At 44.0% G+C, this 19,340-nt stretch overlaps 1 protein-coding gene across 6 annotated transcripts in view; it reads right to left on the bottom strand.

Moving 5' to 3' along the window:
- The window catches only part of dennd2da (DENN/MADD domain containing 2Da), a 248,382-nt gene that overhangs the window by 149,197 nt on the left and 79,845 nt on the right, over window positions 1–19,340 (bottom strand). For 2 of the 6 annotated variants that reach the window (XM_034171661.1, XM_034171663.1), the window contains exon 1: window positions 16,025–16,199. The exons of 3 other annotated variants lie outside the window; for them this stretch is intronic. In XM_034171661.1, coding sequence (XP_034027552.1) covers window positions 16,025–16,079 — 55 coding nt within the window. In that variant the 5' untranslated portion in view covers window positions 16,080–16,199. Of the gene's footprint in view, window positions 1–16,024; window positions 16,201–19,340 lie in introns of those variants that run through there. One more of the 6 variants, XM_034171662.1, reaches the window with a different exon arrangement.

Here is a 19,340-nt window from a genome sequence, read left to right as displayed (position 1 = left end):
AGCTGTAGCTTAGCATGGCGGACGAAGAGCTAATTCAGCCAGCACCGTCTCTGCTGAAGGCAAATGTTTGGGCACATTTTGGATTTTATTATTTGCTGCGTAAGAAGGAGCTTGACATGACTTATGCAGTGTGCAAAATCTGCAAAATGAAAGTCAAGTACTTAGGAAACACTTCAAATGCGCAAGCCCACATGCTACGTCATCACCCGGAGCTAAAAGGAGCGGAGCAGCGGTATCTGCCGATGACTGACCAGCGCTTCGCTAAACTGCCAGTCATCAAAGAAAAGCAGATAAGTAAATTTACATCTTTAGAATCACTTGATTAACCTTGTAAAGCTGCATTTTCTTAAACATAAACATTTTTAAAATAATATAACTATTTCTCAGAGCTCTTTGAATCGAAAATCGATTCTGAATCGAATCGTCACCCCAAGAATCGGAATCGAATTGAATCGTGAGTTGTTGTACGATTCACATCCCTAACGAATAACCATCACTGATATTCACAAAGCATCACACACCGGGCTCACGCTGGTCATACGGCAGGTTTGTGTCAGAGCGGCGGCTTTTTTTCATCCATTCACAACATGCTCCTCATAATTATAAATGTAGAAATATTTAACTCGCTTCCCATCAGGGCTGCACAGTTAAATGCATTGGTATCATGATATCAGCCTGTGCCACAATCACAAAAGGGTGCAAGTTAAAGAAATAACCATCTTTGTGGGCTGTCCCATGTGCCGCTTCATTAAGATGCCACCAGTTCCCCCATCTGATGTGGTGGATTTTATAAATGTTTGGTGAACAATTATTCTCTGAAGAGTTTACTAACTTTTCTGCCTTTTTTTTTTTTTTTAAACGGTGGAAGGATTAAAGCTTCATTGTAGGGCTGCCATAAATGACTACGAGGTCTGTTAGAAAAGTATCGGACCTTTTTATTTTTTGCAAAAACTATATGGATTTGAATCATGTGCGCTTGCATCAGCCAAGGCCAGCCAATGGCATTAGGTCTTCCACTATTCAGAAGATTCAGATGGCTTTCGGTGGCTTTTTAGTTCAGTAAGTATCCGAGAAATTGTGGAGAGCTGGTCATGTCACAACATGTCCCGTGAGACTTCCAACACGGACTTGCTTTTGTTCTCCGCCATTGCGGCTTCGTCCCGACGCGTGAATGCCTCTGCACGTCTTTCATTACAAAATCTCCCGTAACAGTGGAATCTGACGAAAAATGGCTGATGTCCACCTTTTCTGCCATTTCACACGACGTCCTGGATCAACACAGCTTTCACTATGGAAATGATCTGGTCATTTCAGCCTGTCGATGGCCACTCTAAGCACGGCGCGCCCTCAGCCGCTGTGGGCCGTCTATAATCCAGTTGTAATGCTCCTTAATCTGTGTGATGCCCATAGGATTTTCACCGAAAGCCATCTGAATTTTCCGAATGGTTTCCACCTGGCTGTCTCTCACAGTTTCTTGAAAAATTTGATGCAGCGCTGCTCCAGCCGTTCATTTTCCTGACAATGAAAATCCGACGAGAGGGGTGGACCAGTGCTCACTCAAATCCTGCCCACAGGCGAATGATGCAACTGACAGGCGTGAAAAAACTCACGCATGCGCACGAAGGTTCAAGCTTGGCTGATGCAAGCGCACATGATTCAAATCCATATAGTTTTTGCAAAAAATAAAAAGGTCCGATACTTTTCTAACAGCCCTCGTATTTTGATAATTGACTCGTCCCCGATTATTTTTGCGATTAGTCGACTAATTTGATCATATGTAAATTGCGGTTTATCGCACAAGCATGCAGCTGTTATTTGTCTTTGAATGTTGATATTGCTTATTGTATCATTTAATTAATTATTTATTTTACTATGTGTTATTGTTAGCAAGATTGTTTGAATAAATTCATGCGGCGGCCCGGTCTGCACTCACAGACCCTGGCTGTTGGGACGTGGGACATCACCTCGCTGGGGGGGAGGAGCCTGAGCTTGTGCGGGAGGCTGAGAGATACCGACTAGAGATAGTCCGGCTCACCTCCATGCACAGCTTGGGCTCTGGTACCCAACTCCTGGAGAGGGGCTGGACGCTCCAATTTTCTGGCATTGTCCACGGGCAGAGGCGGAGAGCTGGGGTAGCATTGCTTATTGCTCTCCAGCTCAGTCGCCATGTGTTGGAGTTCACCCCGGTAAACAAGAGGGTCGGGTCCCTACGCCTTTGGGTCAGGGACAGGTCTCTCACTGTTGTCTCGGCCTACGGGCCGAGCGGCAGTGTAGAGTACCTGACCTTCTTGGAGTCCCTGGGAGGGGTACTAGATAGTGCTCCGACTGGGGACTTCAGTGTTCTCCTGGGGGGATTTTCTGTCCCTGCCCCATGTGGGCGGGGACAGTGAAACCTGGAGGGGGGTGATCGGGAAGCACGGCCCCCTCAATCTGAACCCGAGTAGTGTTCAGTTGTTGGACTTCTGTGCTCGTCACAGTTTGACCATCACAAACACCATGTTCGAGCACAAGCGTGTCCATAAGTGCACGTGGCACCAGGACACCCTGAGCCGGAGGTCGATGATCGACTTTGCAGTTGTATCATCTGACCTTCGGCCACGTGTCTCGGATACTCAGATGAAGAGAGGGGCTGAGCTGTCGACCGATCACCAACTGGTGATGAGTTGGCTCCGCAGGGAGGAGAGGGAAGCCGGTCAGACCTGGCAGGCCCAAACATATTGTGAGGGTCTGCTGGGAATGACTGGCGGAACCCTCTGTCGGCGAGGTCTTCCAACTCCCACCTCCAGGAGAGCTTCTCCCAGATCCCGGGGGAGGTTGGAGACATGGAGCCTGAGTGGACCATGTTCTCCACCTCCATTGTCAATGCGGCCGCTCGTAGCTGTCGTTGCAAGGTCTCTGGTGCCTGTCGCGGTGGCAATCCCCGAATCCAGTGGTGTACACCGGAAGTAAGGGATGCCGTCAAGCTGAAGAATGAGTCCTACTTGTCTTTATTGGTAAGTGGGACCCTGGAGGCAGCTGACAGGTGCCGGGCAGGCCAAGCATGCTGCAGCCCGTGCAGTCGCAGAGGTAAAAACTCGGGTCTGGGAGGAGTTCAAGGAGGCCACGGAGAAATTCTGGCAAACCGTCCGACACCTTCGGAGGCGGAAGCAGCTCTCCACTGGCACCGTCTACGGTGTGGGTGGGGAGCTGTTGACCCTGACTGGAGATGTTGTCAGGCGGTGGAAGGAATAGTTCGAGGATCTCCTCAATCCCATTGTCACATCTTCTGAAGAGGAAGCAGAAACTCGGGACTCAGAGGCGGACTCATCCATCACCCAGGCCGAAGTCACCGAGGTGGTCAGAAAGCTCCTCCATGGCAAAGCTCCTGGGGTGGATGAAATCCGTCCTGAGTACCTTAAGTATCTGGATGTTGTGGGACTGTCTTGGTTGACATGCCTCTGCAAATATAGCGTGGCGGTCGGGGACAATGCCTCTGGATTGGCAGACCAGGGTAAGTGGTCCCTCTGTTTAAGAAGGGGGACTGGAGGGTGTGTTTCAACTACAGGGGGATCACACTCCTCAGCCTCCCCGGTAAGATCTATTTCAAAGTACTGGAGAGGAGAATTTGACGGATAGTCGAACCTCAGATTCAGGAGGAGCAGTGTGGTTTTCGTCCTGGTAGCGGCACACTGGACCAGCTCTACACCTTCCATTGGGTGCTTGAGGGTTCATGGGAGTTCGCCCAACCAGTCCACATGTGCTTTGTGGATCTGGAGAAGGCATTCGACCATGTCTCTCGGGGCACCCTGTGGGGGGTGCTCCAGGAGTACGGGTTCCGGGGTACTTTACGAAGGGCTATCCGGTCCCTGTACATCCGCAGCAGGAGCTTCGGTCGCACTGCCGGTAGTAAGTCAAACCTGTTTCCAGTGCACATTGGCCTCCGCCAGGGCTGCTCTTTGTCACCGGTTCTGTTCATTACCTTTATGGACAGAATTTCTTGGTGCAGCCAGGGTGTAGAGGGGGTCTGGGTTGGGAACCACAGAATCTCATCTCTGCTGTTTGCGGACGATGTGGTTCTGTTGGCTTTGTCAAATCAGGACCTTCAGCGTGCACTGGGGCGGTTTGCAGCTGAGTGTGAAGCGTCGGGGATGAAAATCAGCACCTCCAAATCCGAGGCCATGGTTCTTGACCAAAAAAAGGTGCCTTGCCCTCTTCAGGTCGGTGGAGTGTCCTTGCCTCAAGTGGAGGAGTTTAAGTATCTCGGGGTCTTGTTCACGAGCAAGGGACGGATGGAGCGTGAGGTATCAACAGACAGATCGGTGCAGCGTCTGCAGTGATGCAGTCGCTGTATCGGACCATTGTAATGAGGAGAGAGCTGAGCAGGGGGCAAAGCTCTCGATTTACCGATCGATCTACGTTCCGACCCTCACCTATGGTCATGAGATTTGGCCCATGACTGAAAGAACGAGATTGCAAATACAAACGACCGAGATGAGTTTCCTCCGCAGGGTGGCTGGGCACTCCCTTAGAGATAGGGTGAGGAGCTCGGTCACTCGGGAGGAGCTCGGAGTCGAGCTGCTGCTCCTCCACGTCGAAAGGAGCCAGCTGAGGTGGCTCGGGCATCTTTTCCGGATGCCCCCTGGACGCCTCGCTGGAGAGGTGTTCCGGGCACGTCCCATTGGAAGGAGGCCCCAGGGAAGACCCAGGACACGCTGGAAGGACTTCGTCTCTCGGCTGGCTTGGGGACGCCTCGGGGTTCCCCCGGAGGAGCTGGGGGAGGTGTGTGTGGATCGGGAGGTCTGAGTGACTTTGCTTGAGCTGCTGACCCCGCAACCCAACTCGTGACAAAACAGAAGAAAATGGATGGATGGATAAATTCTTGCCAATAAAGCAAACTGAAATTGAGAGAGAGAGAGACTGATCTTTTCAAGGGTTGTATCTTATTTCTTTTCCATCATCGTGGCGAGACCGGTCTGGTAGATAGTAATCACGGTATTCTGGGTTGAACTGCCTGATCATCTCTTTGAAACCTTGATGGCCAACCATGGACAGGAGTCTCATGTCAGTCACCAACATGTTCAAGATCGCTTCAGTCAGGATATTTGCTTGCATGTTGTTGGCTTGGTAACAAAGTCGTCCAGTGAAGAGGAATGTATTTTTTTAGCACTGTAATGTAGCGTTATAAAACATTAGCGTTATCACATTTCCTGCTCAAACACGACATCGCTGTTGTAACATTACAGCAAACACATAACATATGTGTGCTTAGGCTAATGAAATCGTCATTGTTAATGTTAATGCTGCGTTCACACCGGGCGCGATCAGACGCCACAAATTCGCGGGGGTCGCGTGGCGACGGACGCGCCTCCTTTGCCCGGTGTGTCGCTCTGCTTTTGCTGCAAAAATCTGCCCCGGTGTGTCATCAAATAGGAGGAGCTTCCACTCGCTCACCGGCTCCGGTCGTCAGTCAAGTTAACATGTCGGACCTTGATCACACAGAGCGAGTTGTTGTGGAAAGCTCCCAATACAGGGAGTATCATTATTTGCTGCAGGAGCTGCGTCTGGATGACCACTGCTTTCAGTGGTCCTTCCACCTCTGTGGGACCCAGTTTGAGGACCTCGTGTCCCGTTCACACGCACACATGTAAACAATAAAAAAAAAAAAAAAAAGAAAAGAAACTCTGCTGCATGCTACGGGGCTGCTCCTCGCTCTTTCCCAAAAAAAACTGTCATAATTGTGTTTAGAAACCAGTCACCATTTGTTTTATTATACATCTGTGTAGTTAATTAATAAAATATTCTCCACAGACGATTCGCTCACGCGCGCACGTAGAAAAGAAAAAAAAAAAAAAAGAAACTCCGCTGCTTGCTGTGGGGCTGCTGTTCACTCCAAAAACTCTGTCATAATTGTGTTTAGAAGCCAGTCACCATTTGCTTTATTATACATCTGTGTAGTTAATAAGTCAAATAATCTCCATGGACGATTTGCTCGCATGCACGTAAAATAAAAAGAAAAAGAAACTCCGCTCCCGCTGCTGTGGTGCTGCTGCTCACTCCAAAAACTCTGTCATAATTGTGAAATAAAGGACAAAAGAGACATAAGTTCTGCTCACAGGCTGCTACCAGATACAGGACATGTTCACATCTTCAGTCAAACTCCAGACATCTCCACATGCCTACATATTCAGTTCCTGATTGGTCATTGCGGTGCGATGAGACGAAAAAGTTCAGATTTTTCAACTTGGGGAGGAGGGCAATGCGACGTGATGTGACGCAATATCGCGCCACAAATGCGCCAATCGCTCAAAATTGCTTCACTTGCGTCACTTCATTCGCGTCCATCGCATCGCGCTGCGTGACTTGGAGCCAAAACGCGTCGTTCATTAGGGATTACATGACAACCTGTCGCTGCTGTCGCTCACGTCGCGCCCGATGTGAACGCAGCATTAACAGCTACCAATACACGTATCTAGCTGACTATAGACATTAATGTTAGTGGCTAACTAGTGTGCCTTGATAGAGAGAGTGGCAACATGACGACTCAAAAAAAAAAAAGAAAAAAGAAAAAAAATCGGTCATGTGACTCATGGTGTCATCTTGGGATCAAAATAGCGTTCACTGTCAGTCTGTCTGCATGTAAATTCAGCTATTTTATTTATGTATTTGCTGAAAATGCCGGGTTGCTGTGAATTTGAAGGCACAAACAGACACAACAAGGGCTTCAAGATGTACAGATTCCCTTCAGATCTGAACAGAAGAAAAATTGGGGAAAATAAAGTCAGCTGTGAGGGATGGAAGCCAACATCATCATCAAAGCTTTGAAAGGTAAGTTTATTGTTCAATCCCATGTACAGTAAAAATCACCTAAAACGTCATCGTATAAACCAGATATTTGCAGTCACCGGACAAAAAAAGTCCCAAAGTTTTTGTATTGTTTTCCATGTAATAAACACGTATATAACAGATTTTGTATAACAGATTTTCGCTCACATCGGATAAAATGTCCCGTCTGTTCACAATGTATTTCCATTAAACCCCTCACATGTGGGACCGGAGTCATTTCCGTGATTAAAAGCCCAGCCGTTTATTTTTTTCACGCCGTGTTCAGACTCTGAGCCGCAGCCTGACGTGCACCTGTTAAATCAGACACAGCAAAAGGCTGCGATTTGACACTTTGCTACTTTCACTGCTTCGTCTGCCATCATATTATAATAGTTTTTGCAGTGCGCGCACTGATTACATTTTGATAATGGATCAAATACATTCTGATCCAGTCATTAAATGAGGCACACGTCCTGATTCAGGATTCCCCATAGATGTTCGACGCCTCCTGACTATAACTAATCCGTTACCTACATCTCGCTCACATCGGATAAAATGTCCTGTCCGATCACAATGTATTTCCATTAAAATCCCCAAGCAGTCTGGGCGTGCAAAGTAACAGAGGTACAAATTAAAGTTCAGCTCTGACACTCGCTGATTTGATGAAAGTGGGACCGGAGTCATTTCTGTGATTAAAAACGTGTTCAGACTCGGAACCGCAGCCTGACGTGCACCTGTTAAATCAAACACAAAGAGCTGAGATTTGACACTTTTCTGCTTTTAATCCTTCATCTCCCATCATATTATAACAGTTTTTACAGTGCGCACTGATTAAAAATGTATCAGAAAAGTCCACAACTGTACAGCACAAAGTCGATAAAAATTAGAAATTGTACAGCTAACCTTTGATTTGGAGGTGATGACTGTGGAAAGAAAAGCTTGTTGAGGGTCAAATTAGTCCAGAATAAAGCAAAATCCAGAGACGGAGAACTTTCAAACTATCACGCACGTCATTGCATGACATGGCGTTACAGAGCTGCAGCTGCATAAATCAGGCTTTAAAATAATTAAATAAATGGATGTGTTGTTGTATGTGGTTAAATGAATTTTAAAAAATGTTGAAAACATTAAAGGTTCATTCAGTAGTTCAGTGCAGTTGGGCCCAAAATGGCGCCATGTTCTGAGCTGACGCCACTCCCTCTATCAAGGCATACTATGGCTAACTAGCCAGTTAGCTTACAGAGACCACTGTCCCTCTTTGTCAGCTTCTGGATCAGCCACAATGTGTTTCCTTCTCAGATGCTCCTGCATTGCCGTTGTGCTGCAGTGGAAGGTAAGTTCTGCCTTGGAGATTTTGTCGTGCATGTTTTTCTCCTTAATTTGGTTAAAATGTTCACAAACTTTTGAACTTCATTGCCGGCAAGCAATGATATTGTTTGGGCATAACTTCTCCGATGACCCGGATTACCGCTACTGTGCATGTGCGTCACAGAGAGAAAGGCACTGAAAGGTACAGCGGCAGCTTTGAGAGAAATACAAAGCTTAAAAAAATAAATGATGACGGTGATTATTAAGTTAGTCACAGACGATTCTGACACAATCGTGATTTCTCAACTAACTGTGGCAGCCCTGCTCCATTGTTTGATTCCCCAATTGCAGCACATGTGAGGTAAACCTGTAGCTCACGTTGCTCAAAGAGACAATTCTATAGAAATAATGTAATTACAATTAAAAAAAATCTGGCCAAATTTTACCTCACCATTAATTAAGTTTATCATTGCTGTGTGCATGCATGGTGGCTTCGGGGTTAACACATGTTGCCTCACAGAAAGAAGGTAATGGGATCACTTCCCACCTGAGGCCTTTCTGTGTGGAGTTTGCATGTTCTATTGTGGCCAACTGGAATGTGTTTCACTCGTTACACTGATGTGTGCCCATTTTTAAAGTGGTTATACTACTTTTATCTGCGTTATGCTCATGGCATCATTGCCAAAAGGCTGCTGAATCTTATGAATGGTTTCCGCTTGGATATCACCAAGCTTTGGGCAAAATGTGGCGCAATACCTTTGCTCAAGTCGCTCCGTCATGTTATAGCAAATGAGAATCCAATGGGTGCTCAGTACACGTGTTCACTCTAATGTGACCTGCTTAGCGGCTGATGCACTGTGCGGGTGCGAAACAATTTCATACATGCGCAAGAAGGTTCCCTACACCACCCCACCAAATGACAACTTGCACACTTCATTTGGTTCTGTGGTATAAAATAAAGCCTGATACGCTTTGCCTTTTAAGTAATTTTCATACAGTTTATAGAAAAGGGAGCTCCTACTCTCACCCATGGTCATGAGGGTTGGGTCTTGACCGGGGGTTCGAGTCAGCGTTGAACCCAACAAGTCACAGCGACCATTCACACATGATGCTGCATGTTCCTTCTTGACTTAGACATCACAATCACTTACTGAGATAACTTTAACAAGCTCACCACAAGAAACAGCATAACACATTCCAACTAACAGAATAACTAGACAATTATTTATTCTTACAGTTTCACACAACCCTCTGAGCTGCTGCAACATCACTGAAATTTGAGCAGCAAAAATAATGTGTTCCCATTTTTAACATAAAACTGCAGGAGGGAAATAATTTGCTTTATGTGCATGGCAGCAGGCAGGACCTTGTCCAAATGATCACAATAATCCAGTCATGTCCACCACTAACATATTTACATTTCAACAGCTGTGGTGCAACAACATACACAACTAAGATAAGATAAGACTTTATTGACCTCACAATGGAGAAATTCACGTTACATCAGCTCTTAATAAACACAAGATGAGTGCGAGTAGAAGAAAATGTGCATCAAACAGCGTGTGCAAGATAAAGCAATAATAATAATACCTGTAACAATATAATAAAATAAGAAAATGAAGTGGGAATAAAACTGACCCCATACTAATACACTGGCAAAATCACCCAAGTCAGAGGCATGCAGTTTTAACTTGTGGTTAAAATTTTAACCAAGCTAATTTCAGACAAGTTATTTAAATTAACGTCACGTCTGAAGTTCTATAAAGTGAAAATATTAGATGTTTTAGTTTTAAAGTAATGCACTAATTTTGAAGGTTTTATTGTGGACATGCTGTGTCCAGGTGCATTATGGGTATTCACGACAGAAGAAATGCATTTGAGACGCTTTGATCAGACTCCACACAGACAACAGCATTAAACTCTTTGTATGTTGTTCCTAAAACTCTTGTGAATATATTCTCTGGGTTTATAGACGTTGTTATTGTGTTTGTTTTATGTAAAAATGCCAGAAGAAGCTCAGGTTGCTTCTCTAAAAGCCGAAAAGTCTGTTAAATTGTGACTCAGGCCGTGTCATATAACTGGCGTCAAAATGCATAGAACACTGCCATCTACTGACGACCGGTTATATCACAGTGTTGTCGACCGCAGGATTTCAAAATTATCTGTAGGTTTCCAAAACCTGAGAGACCCCACACGTGGAGATAAAAAAATCATAGATCTGACAGGTTTAGTTGTACAATGTGTGGTGTCAGCCACACGCTAAAAACAACACACACACACACACACAACAACACACGAACATTCCCAAGTCAAACACCTCGCTTCTGATTGGCTGCATGTCACATTTAGATCCTCACGTCCTTCTTAACACACCACACACGGCAGGAATATCTGATAAGATTATATTTAGCGTCATCACGATTGTCGGGGTGCGTCCTTAAGATAGTCGGAAGGGGAAGATCGGGGTCCGATACTGGCCTAATTATCTTGCCATGTGAACCAGGCTTGATGTTATGACGCCACTGACTGATGTGTTATGACATCGCACCAAACATGTTTTCACTATTATTTGATTTCTTTGTGCTTTTTCATTATTCATTATTCAAGCATTCAAACGGCAATTCCTATCGCCACACAACTCCAACCACACACAAGAAAGTTTTTTGACAGCTCTTCTTATGGAAAGAAACGATGTCATCATGTGTGTGCTTAGGTGCTGTCTAGCGGGATCTTGAAAATTTCTTTGTTTTTTTATACAAATGAGAAAAGTGACATAGTTTACAAAAGCACATTTATTTGTAAACACCAACACATGTTACATTGATTCACTTGTGTTGGTTTTTACATAGAATGAATGAATGAATCAATCAATCAATCAGTATGAGCGGAGGCTTAGTCTACCCATAATCTCTTTGGTGTGTTAATGTCCAAATCTTCAGAATTAGTGCATTATTTTAAAATTAACAGATATGTGTTATATATCACTTTGTACAATTTAAGAGTTTACATTAATGTAGTTATTCTATCCAGAATAATTTTATTTTTAAAGCAAAACCATAATTCAAACCTGCTTTCCATTTCAAGATCTCTGCCTCATCGCTGGACCATTGTATCCTGTCAAGGTAAATGATGTTCTCCTACAGCAGGGGCAGAGCGCACAGACAGGACTGTTGGCTCATTGGCTGTTTGGGTTTGTGATCGCCGTTGGTTCTATTAGAAGCTTTGGCGGTGTTTAAAGTCAAAATCAGCTTCTTAGTTGCTGAGAGCGTATGCGAGGCAAAATTTAAAGTTATCGGTTATCTGTAGCTTCCTATAAGTTTTTAGACAGTTTATCGGTTTAGCGTTAAAAAAGACAACTTTTCAGTTAGCTGATTACCAGTTATCAAAGCTAACTTTTTGGTTAGCTGTGCCCACCACTGTGCATTACAAATTATTCCTCGTGTGTATGATATCTGTAAGGAAAACTGCAGTTTCTGTATGGGGAGGACTGTGCACGGGTTGACATGTATGTACAAGGACGTACACAGAATTTAAGAAAGAGCAGTCTCTAATATCTTTAATATGATGTGAGCACGCATGAGCAAAATTTATTTATTTTTATTTATTACAGTTCCTGCACGAATCTGATCCTCTTTTTCCACCAAACAGTAGCTCATTTTCTGCTGGCAGCCTGTTGGACAACAGGACCAGCGGCAGTTCCTGTTAATCCGAGCTGCGACTGAGCCGGTGTGGATATTTGATTTGTGATCAGGTTTGTTCAAATTTAGGCCAGATGCCCTTCCTGGCAAAATCCTACTCATTTATCCGGGCTTGGGACTAGAACTGGTGAATGCACTTGTCTGTACACCTAATGTGGTTGAGATTTGACCAAATTTATGACATACGCCTATCTTGCATCTGCCCTCCTCATTGACCTGGTCTTGAGACCGCGACGCAGGACAAGCTTGCTTTAACAACCCATGTGGCTTTATGACACTGATATATAGATGAAAAAAATGGCAATGATTCCTAACATTTCATTATCAAACCCATATGTCAGAGGAACGTAACCGATGCTTGATGTTTTATCATTTAATTTAAACATGACTTTTACGATGAATAACATTGGTCAATACATTTTTTGTTGCATGGAGTTTTTCCAACAGATTTTGGATAATTTGGGGGCACTGAACCTGAATCTGGTGTTAGTTTTTGCCAATCACATCACATTTTTGAGATATGAAAACAAAGCAAACAAAAAAATATGCTATTTTTCGAGAACGTGTGCCAATTAAAGAGGCATCACACTACTCAGCTTCCTTGGTAAAGTCTACTCCAGGGTGCTGGAAAGGAGGGTTCGGCCGATAGTCGAACCTCTGAAGAGGAACAATGCAGTTTCCGACCTGGTCGTAGAATAACTGGCCAGCTCTTCTCTCTCACAAGGATCCTGGAGGAGTCCTTAGGAGTATGCCTATCCAGTCTACATGTGTTTTGTGGACTTGGAGAAGGTGTACAATCGGGTACCCCGGAAGATACTGCGGGAGGTGCTACAGGAGTATGGAGTGAGGGGTCCCTTCTCAAGGCCATCCAATCTCTGTACTCACAAAGAGAGACCTGTGTTCGAGTGCTCAGCAGTAACTCCGACTCGTTTCCAGTGGAGGTTGGCCTCCACCAGGGCTGCGCCTTGTCACCAATCCTGTTTGTGATATTCATTGACAGGATATTGAGGCGTAGTCGGGGGGAGAAGGGTTTCCAGTTTGGTCAGCTCAGGGTTTCATCACTGCTTTTTGCACATGATGTGGTCCTGTTGGCTTCATCGGCCTGTGACTTCCAACACTCACTGGATCAGTTCACAGCCAAGTGTGAGGATCAGCACCTCTAATTCTGAGGCCATGCTTCTCAGCAGGAAACCGATGGATTAGATACTCCAGGTAGGGAATGCAGTCTTGCCCCAAGTGAAGGAGTTCAAGTACCTTGGGGTTCACAAGTGAGGGGACAATGGAGCGCAAGATTGGCCAGCGAATTGGCATAGCAGGGGCACCCATTTACAGAAATAGCTGAGTTAACCGTTCTACGCACGGGTAATAGAGAAGAATTTTAGCCATGTCATTGTATACTTAATGTCACTTTAGTTAAGGTGTAGTAAGTTGCATTGCACTGTGTGTATGTTGTCATCATTAATGTTCAAAGCGTAATTTGTGACATGCATGAGATCATGAGTGAATGAAGATAAAAAAGGTGACAGCATGTCACATCACTGCAATGCTCTGGCATGTCGTACACAGCAGGTATATTTTAATTGAAAAAACATTCACCTAAACTCACACGTGGTGTGCGCTGGCCCGTTTGGACTGCAATCAAGCTGCACCCTAGCCAGCTGCTACTACATAGTCAATAAAGTGTGATGTTTGCTACCTGACCTGAGAGTACCATGTGAACTGCAAAAATAAGGGCTCCAGTGAGCGGGTCATGATCTAATATATAAGGCTGACCGTGTGTGTGTGACGCACTTATGCTTTCAACTTAAGGGCCCCAGTGACGTCCCTCTTTCCATAACAAAAACTCCTGTAACAGTGGAATGTGCCATTTATTTCCAAAAGTGAAGGCTTTGTTTGTTGTGGATGTCGTCTGACTTCCACAGAAATTGCAGAAGACGTAGACATCAGCACTTTTTCGGCACATTGAGACAGACGTGCGGAGAAATTCGCGCGTCGGGACAGGGCCGCATGGCGCAAAGCAACGCCGTGATGAAGCCTCACAGGACATGTTCTGGCATGTCCAGCTCATTCACAATTTCTCGGATAGTCACATGACTGAAAAGCCACCGAAAGCCGTCTGAAAGCCATCTGAAAGCCGTCCTGTGAGACCAACACGGAGGTGCTTTTGTTTGCGCCATTCGCGGCTCCGTGGCGCATCCCTCCGCTTCTCTTTCCATGACAAAAACTCCTGTAACACTGGAATGTGCCGAAAAAGTGGTGATGTCCACGTCTTCTGCCATTTCTGTGGAAGTCAGATGACGTCCCGGATCAACAAAGCCTTCACTTTGGAAATGATCTGGTTGTTTCAGCGGGGTTTCAGCCTGTCGATCGGCGCTCGGAGCGCGCCGCGCCCTCAGACGCTGTGGGCGGTCTTTAAACCGGCTGGAGCACTCCTTAATCTGTGTAATCCTCATAAAATCGTCCCTGAAAGCCATCTGAATTTTCCGAATGGTGTCCACCTGGAGGTCTCTCACAGTTTCTGGAAAAATTTGATGCAGCAAAGCTCCAAATCGTTCAGACATTTATTCGCAATAAAAATCTGACGAGAGGGGTGGACCACTGCTCACACAAAGCCTGCTCACAGGCGAATGATGCAACCGACAGGCGTGAAAAAACTCACGCATGCGCACGAAGGTTCAAGCTTGGATGCAATCACACTGATTCAAATCCATATGGTTTTTGCAAAAAATATAAAGGTCGGATACTTTTCTAACAGACCTCGTATTTTATATTCTTAATCAAACGTGCCCCAATCACACTGACATTTGAAAGTGAGGTGAGATGGACACCATCGCCTGACAAAGTTTGATCTGGATCTGATCCAGATTATAGACTTTGTGGACATTTGAATTTAATACTGAAAAGTCCATTTGGTGTACATTTTGCATTATTTCTCAATCAAAAGTTTTTTGATTGTGATATAATCTGAGTTTGATCCGCATCTGATCTGTATTGTGGATTTAATGGATTATTAACACTGAAAAGCCCTTTTGATCCATATTTTGTATTATCATCACTTTACCGGGGCGTTGCTGGGCTGGTACCATAGATTTACGTCGACGCTATCTGGCTATACCCGCCCGCTGTGCGTAAACAAATGATGTCATAGCATGCGCGCAGCCCAAGAACTGTCCACAGAGGGGAGAAAAAAAAAAACCCTAAAAAGGCGAGAGGTGTGTGTTGGTTCCAATATGGATATTCCGGATGATTTTCTCATGCATAGTACGACAACAGCAGCCATGAGCAGCCAGCTTGATGAGGACGCACTGACGAATTTGGAGAGCAGCGAGCACCAGCCGACACAACAAAAGTTAAAGTGAGCCAACTTTTTATGTACGCGTTACATGTTGTGTATCTCAGTAAAAAGTGATAATAATACAATAATATGCTTTTGGAGGGTGGTGTGCATTATCAGAGGCCCGACGTTCATGAACAGTCGCCCAAAATGACAGATATTCACCCTCGTCTAACTCTGGCGAATATCTGTCATTTTGGGCGACTGTTCATGAACGTCGGGCCTCTGATAATGCACACCACCCTCCAAAAGCATATTATTGTATTATTATATTTTAGCTTATTTAAAGCCACTGCTAACAGGAATTTGACCGTGAACATTGAAAAAAATGTGTTATTGAAAACTATTGTTGGCAGAGGTTTGTGATCTAGTTTTCCACTTCAGTACACACCAACCAATGCCATGAGGATTTCATTTTTCTGAAGTTTGGACTTTTTAAAATACTTCCACTCGAAGGCTTTAAGCACTTCCGGAAGTCTTGCGCAGTACCAGAATTCTGTTTTGGTCCTGGTCCATACGGGGAACCATGACCCAGCGCTAAATAATGAGCTGTTCAGTTCCCAAATGAAAATAAATCCTGCTGGAACATCTTACACGTTATCACTTTAAGTCGTTCGAAAACAAACTCTCTGGAGAGGTGTTCCTCTGGTTACAGTTCTTTTTTAAGCACCTGTCACAATGACAAAAACAACATTTTTCCCGCTGCGCAAAAACGCAGCACTGACTCCAAACTGCCTTGTAAATTAAATTTAGTGCAAATCCGCAGTGAAAAAGACCTTCTATCTCCGTTCATTCCTACTGTTCCCGCAGTGTTTGACGACAGCAGGCAGCTGGACACCTGAGGTGTTTTTTTGTGATCTGAACAGATTCATTTTGTACTTACTCCATCTGAACTTGGTCGGCGCTTTTCTGCGCATCCTGGTCAGTGCTGAGCTCATGGCTGCGCTTCTTTCACCTACTTTTAGCCGCAGACACAGCGCACTTTACCGTCTCCATGACCGCACACATGCTGCCTTCACGGACCCGTCAAAAACCAGGCGAGGAGGAACACTTCGACACCCGAGGCCGGTGTTCTGATCCGGGGTTTGGGAGGAGCAGGTTCACCGGGAGGAAGACGTCACATGGCGCCACCTTGTGACTGCTTCAGGGACTCAATTTATTCATACACACACACACACACACATATATATATATATAGTCAATTAATGTCACAAGTCAAACTTTGTTTTCTGTCTTTGTTTTCTGGATTTCACTGCAGTCCATGTGAGCACAGTCAGTCATGTTTGTGGTTAGAATGGCCTTATTATTATGCTGAAGTCCCACAAGAAGACAGTATTGTCTCTGACTTAGACTGCTGGGGGGTTCCCATGATGCACTGTTTCTTTCTCTTTTTGCTCTGTATGTACCACTCTGCATTTAATCATTAGTGATTGATCTCTGCTCCCCTCCACAGCATGTCTTTTTCCTGGTTCTCTCCCTCAGCCCCAACCAGTCCCAGCAGAAGACTGCCCCTCCCTGAGCCTGGTTCTGCTGGAGGTTTCTTCCTGTTAAAAGGAAGTTTTTCCTTCCCACTGTCGCCAAGTGCTTGCTCACATGGGGTCGTTTTGACCGTTGGGGTTTTTACATAACTATTGTATGGCCTTGCCTTACAATATAAAGCGCCTTGGGGCAACTGTTTGTTGTGATTTGGCGCTATATAAATAAAATTGATTGATTGATTGATTGATTGATCTGTAAATGAAGAGACACATACTATTCATGTCACAGTGGTGGACATAAAATATCCACAAGCAAACAAACCTTAAAAAAAAAATCACTGTTGTTCTACTTTTGGCTGCTCCCATTAGGGGTCACCACAGCAGGTCATCCGTCTCCATCTCACCCTGTCTGCAGCATCCTCTGTCACACCAACCACCTGCATGACTTCCTTCAGCACATCCATAAACCTCCTCTTTGGCCTCCCTCTTCTCCTCCTGCCTGATGTCCTCATCCTCATCATCCTTCTCCCTATATATCGTGGGTCCCTCCTCTGCAAATGTCCAAACCATCTCAGTCTCTCTTGTCTGGCTTTGTCTTCAAATCCTTCCTAACTGTGGTGTCCCCCTGATATGTTCATTCCTAATCCTGTCCATCCTTGTCACTCCCAAAGAAAATCACACCATTTTCAGCTCTGCCTCCTGTCTTTTTGTTAGTGCCATCACTATGTTGTACTAAGCTGTACAACATAGCTGGTTTCAGTACTGTCTTGTAGACTTTCCCCTTCACTCTTGCAGATATGCTGTCACAAATCACTCCTGCCACCTTTCTGCACTCACTCCACTGCACCTGCACTCTCTTCTTTACCTCTCTATCACACTCTTCATTACTTCGTATAGTTGAACACAAGTATTTTGAATGAATGAATGAATGAAAACTGTTTATTTCGAACATTTGATACAACAACAATTACAAGATAGATCAGTAAAGACAACAACAAAAAAGTTCCTACTGTGTACCCAACATGTCCGAAAAGGGGTAGGGTGAAGCATCAGCTTATTTATCCCTACCCCTTCTTCCCCACAACCAGTAATACCCTTTGCCACATATACACATAAATTCCTACACACCTAAACCGATATCAATATATATATATATACATATATATACACATACACATACATATACACATCAACATACATACACATATACATATATACACATATATATACACAAACATAAATATACACCTACACATACCTACTTACATACAAAATACTATATATTTACAAGCCGAAGCAAAAAACAAAAACACCCTAACCCTCATTACCCTTCCTCCTCCCTATACCCAGAAAAAACCATATTTTGTACCGCTGTTTGAACTGGTTCATGCTTGGACATTGCTTGAGCCCCACTCCCAATCTGTTCCACATCCTCACCCCACAGACAGAAATACAGAAACCTTTTAATGTTGTTCGTGCCCACTGATGCTTTAAATTAAATTTCCCCCTCAGACTGTAATCCCCTGATCTGTTAAAAAACATATTTTTAATATTTGCTGGAAGTAAATTGTTTATTGCTTCATACACAATTTGTACTGTTTGAAAATGAACCAAGTCTGTGAATTTTAAGAATTTGGATTGTAAAAATAGTGGATTTGTATGATCTCTATAGCCAGTATTATGAATAATTCTTATAGCTCTTTTCTGCATTACTGATAGTGATTGTGTTGTACCTTTATAAGTATTACCCCATACCTCTGCACAGTACTGTAAATATGGTAAAACCAGTGAGCAGTAAAGAATGCGGAGTGAGTTGTGGTCCAGAATATGTTTCGCTTTGTTTAGAACTGAAATGCTTCTTGACAGTTTACTTTGTATATGTTTTATATGAGTCTTCCAGTTTATCTTATCATCTATTATCACCCCCAGAAACTTATTTTCATGTACCCTTTCAATATCTACCCCCTCGACTTGTAACTGAACCTGTATGTCTGTATTACAATAGCCAAATAACATGTATTTTGTTTTACATAAGTTTAATGATAATTTATTTCTGTCAAACCATATTTTCAATTTTCCCATTTCTATACTGATCCTCCTCAGTAACTCCTGCAAATCCCCCCCTGAACAAAAAATGCTTGTGTCATCTGCAAATAATACTAATTTTAATATTTTGGAAACATTGACAATATCATTTATATAAATTAGAAACAGTTTTGGACCCAATACTGACCCCTGTGGGACGCCACAAGCATTGTCCAAGCATGATGATGTATATTCCCCCAACTTCACAAACTGTTTTCTGTTACTTAAGTAGCTTCTCACCCAGTGCAACACCAACCCCCTAATCCCATACTGTTCAAGTTTATTGATTAATATGTCATGATTAATTGTATCAAAAGCCTTTTTAAGGTCTATAAATATTCCAACTGAATGTAATTTGTGGTCTATGGCGTTTGTAATCTCCTCAACTGATTCTATTAATGCAAGTGATGTTGAACTATGTGCTCTGAATCCATATTGACTATCAGTAAGTAATTTATGTTTATTTATGGATTTGTCTAATCTATTATTGAATAACTTTTCTAATAATTTGGAAAATTGTGGAAGCAAAGAAACAGGTCTATAATTTGTGAAGTGGTGTCTATCCCCAGTCTTATACAGCGGCACAACCTTAGCTATTTTCATTTGATTGGGAAATTTACCGGTTTGAAATGATAA

This window comes from Thalassophryne amazonica, chromosome 6 (genome assembly GCF_902500255.1).
Source record: "Thalassophryne amazonica chromosome 6, fThaAma1.1, whole genome shotgun sequence".
Taxonomy (NCBI): domain Eukaryota; kingdom Metazoa; phylum Chordata; class Actinopteri; order Batrachoidiformes; family Batrachoididae; genus Thalassophryne; species Thalassophryne amazonica.
The sequence above is the reverse complement of the archived record's forward strand: the minus strand, read 5'-3'. Positions and strand labels throughout refer to the sequence as shown.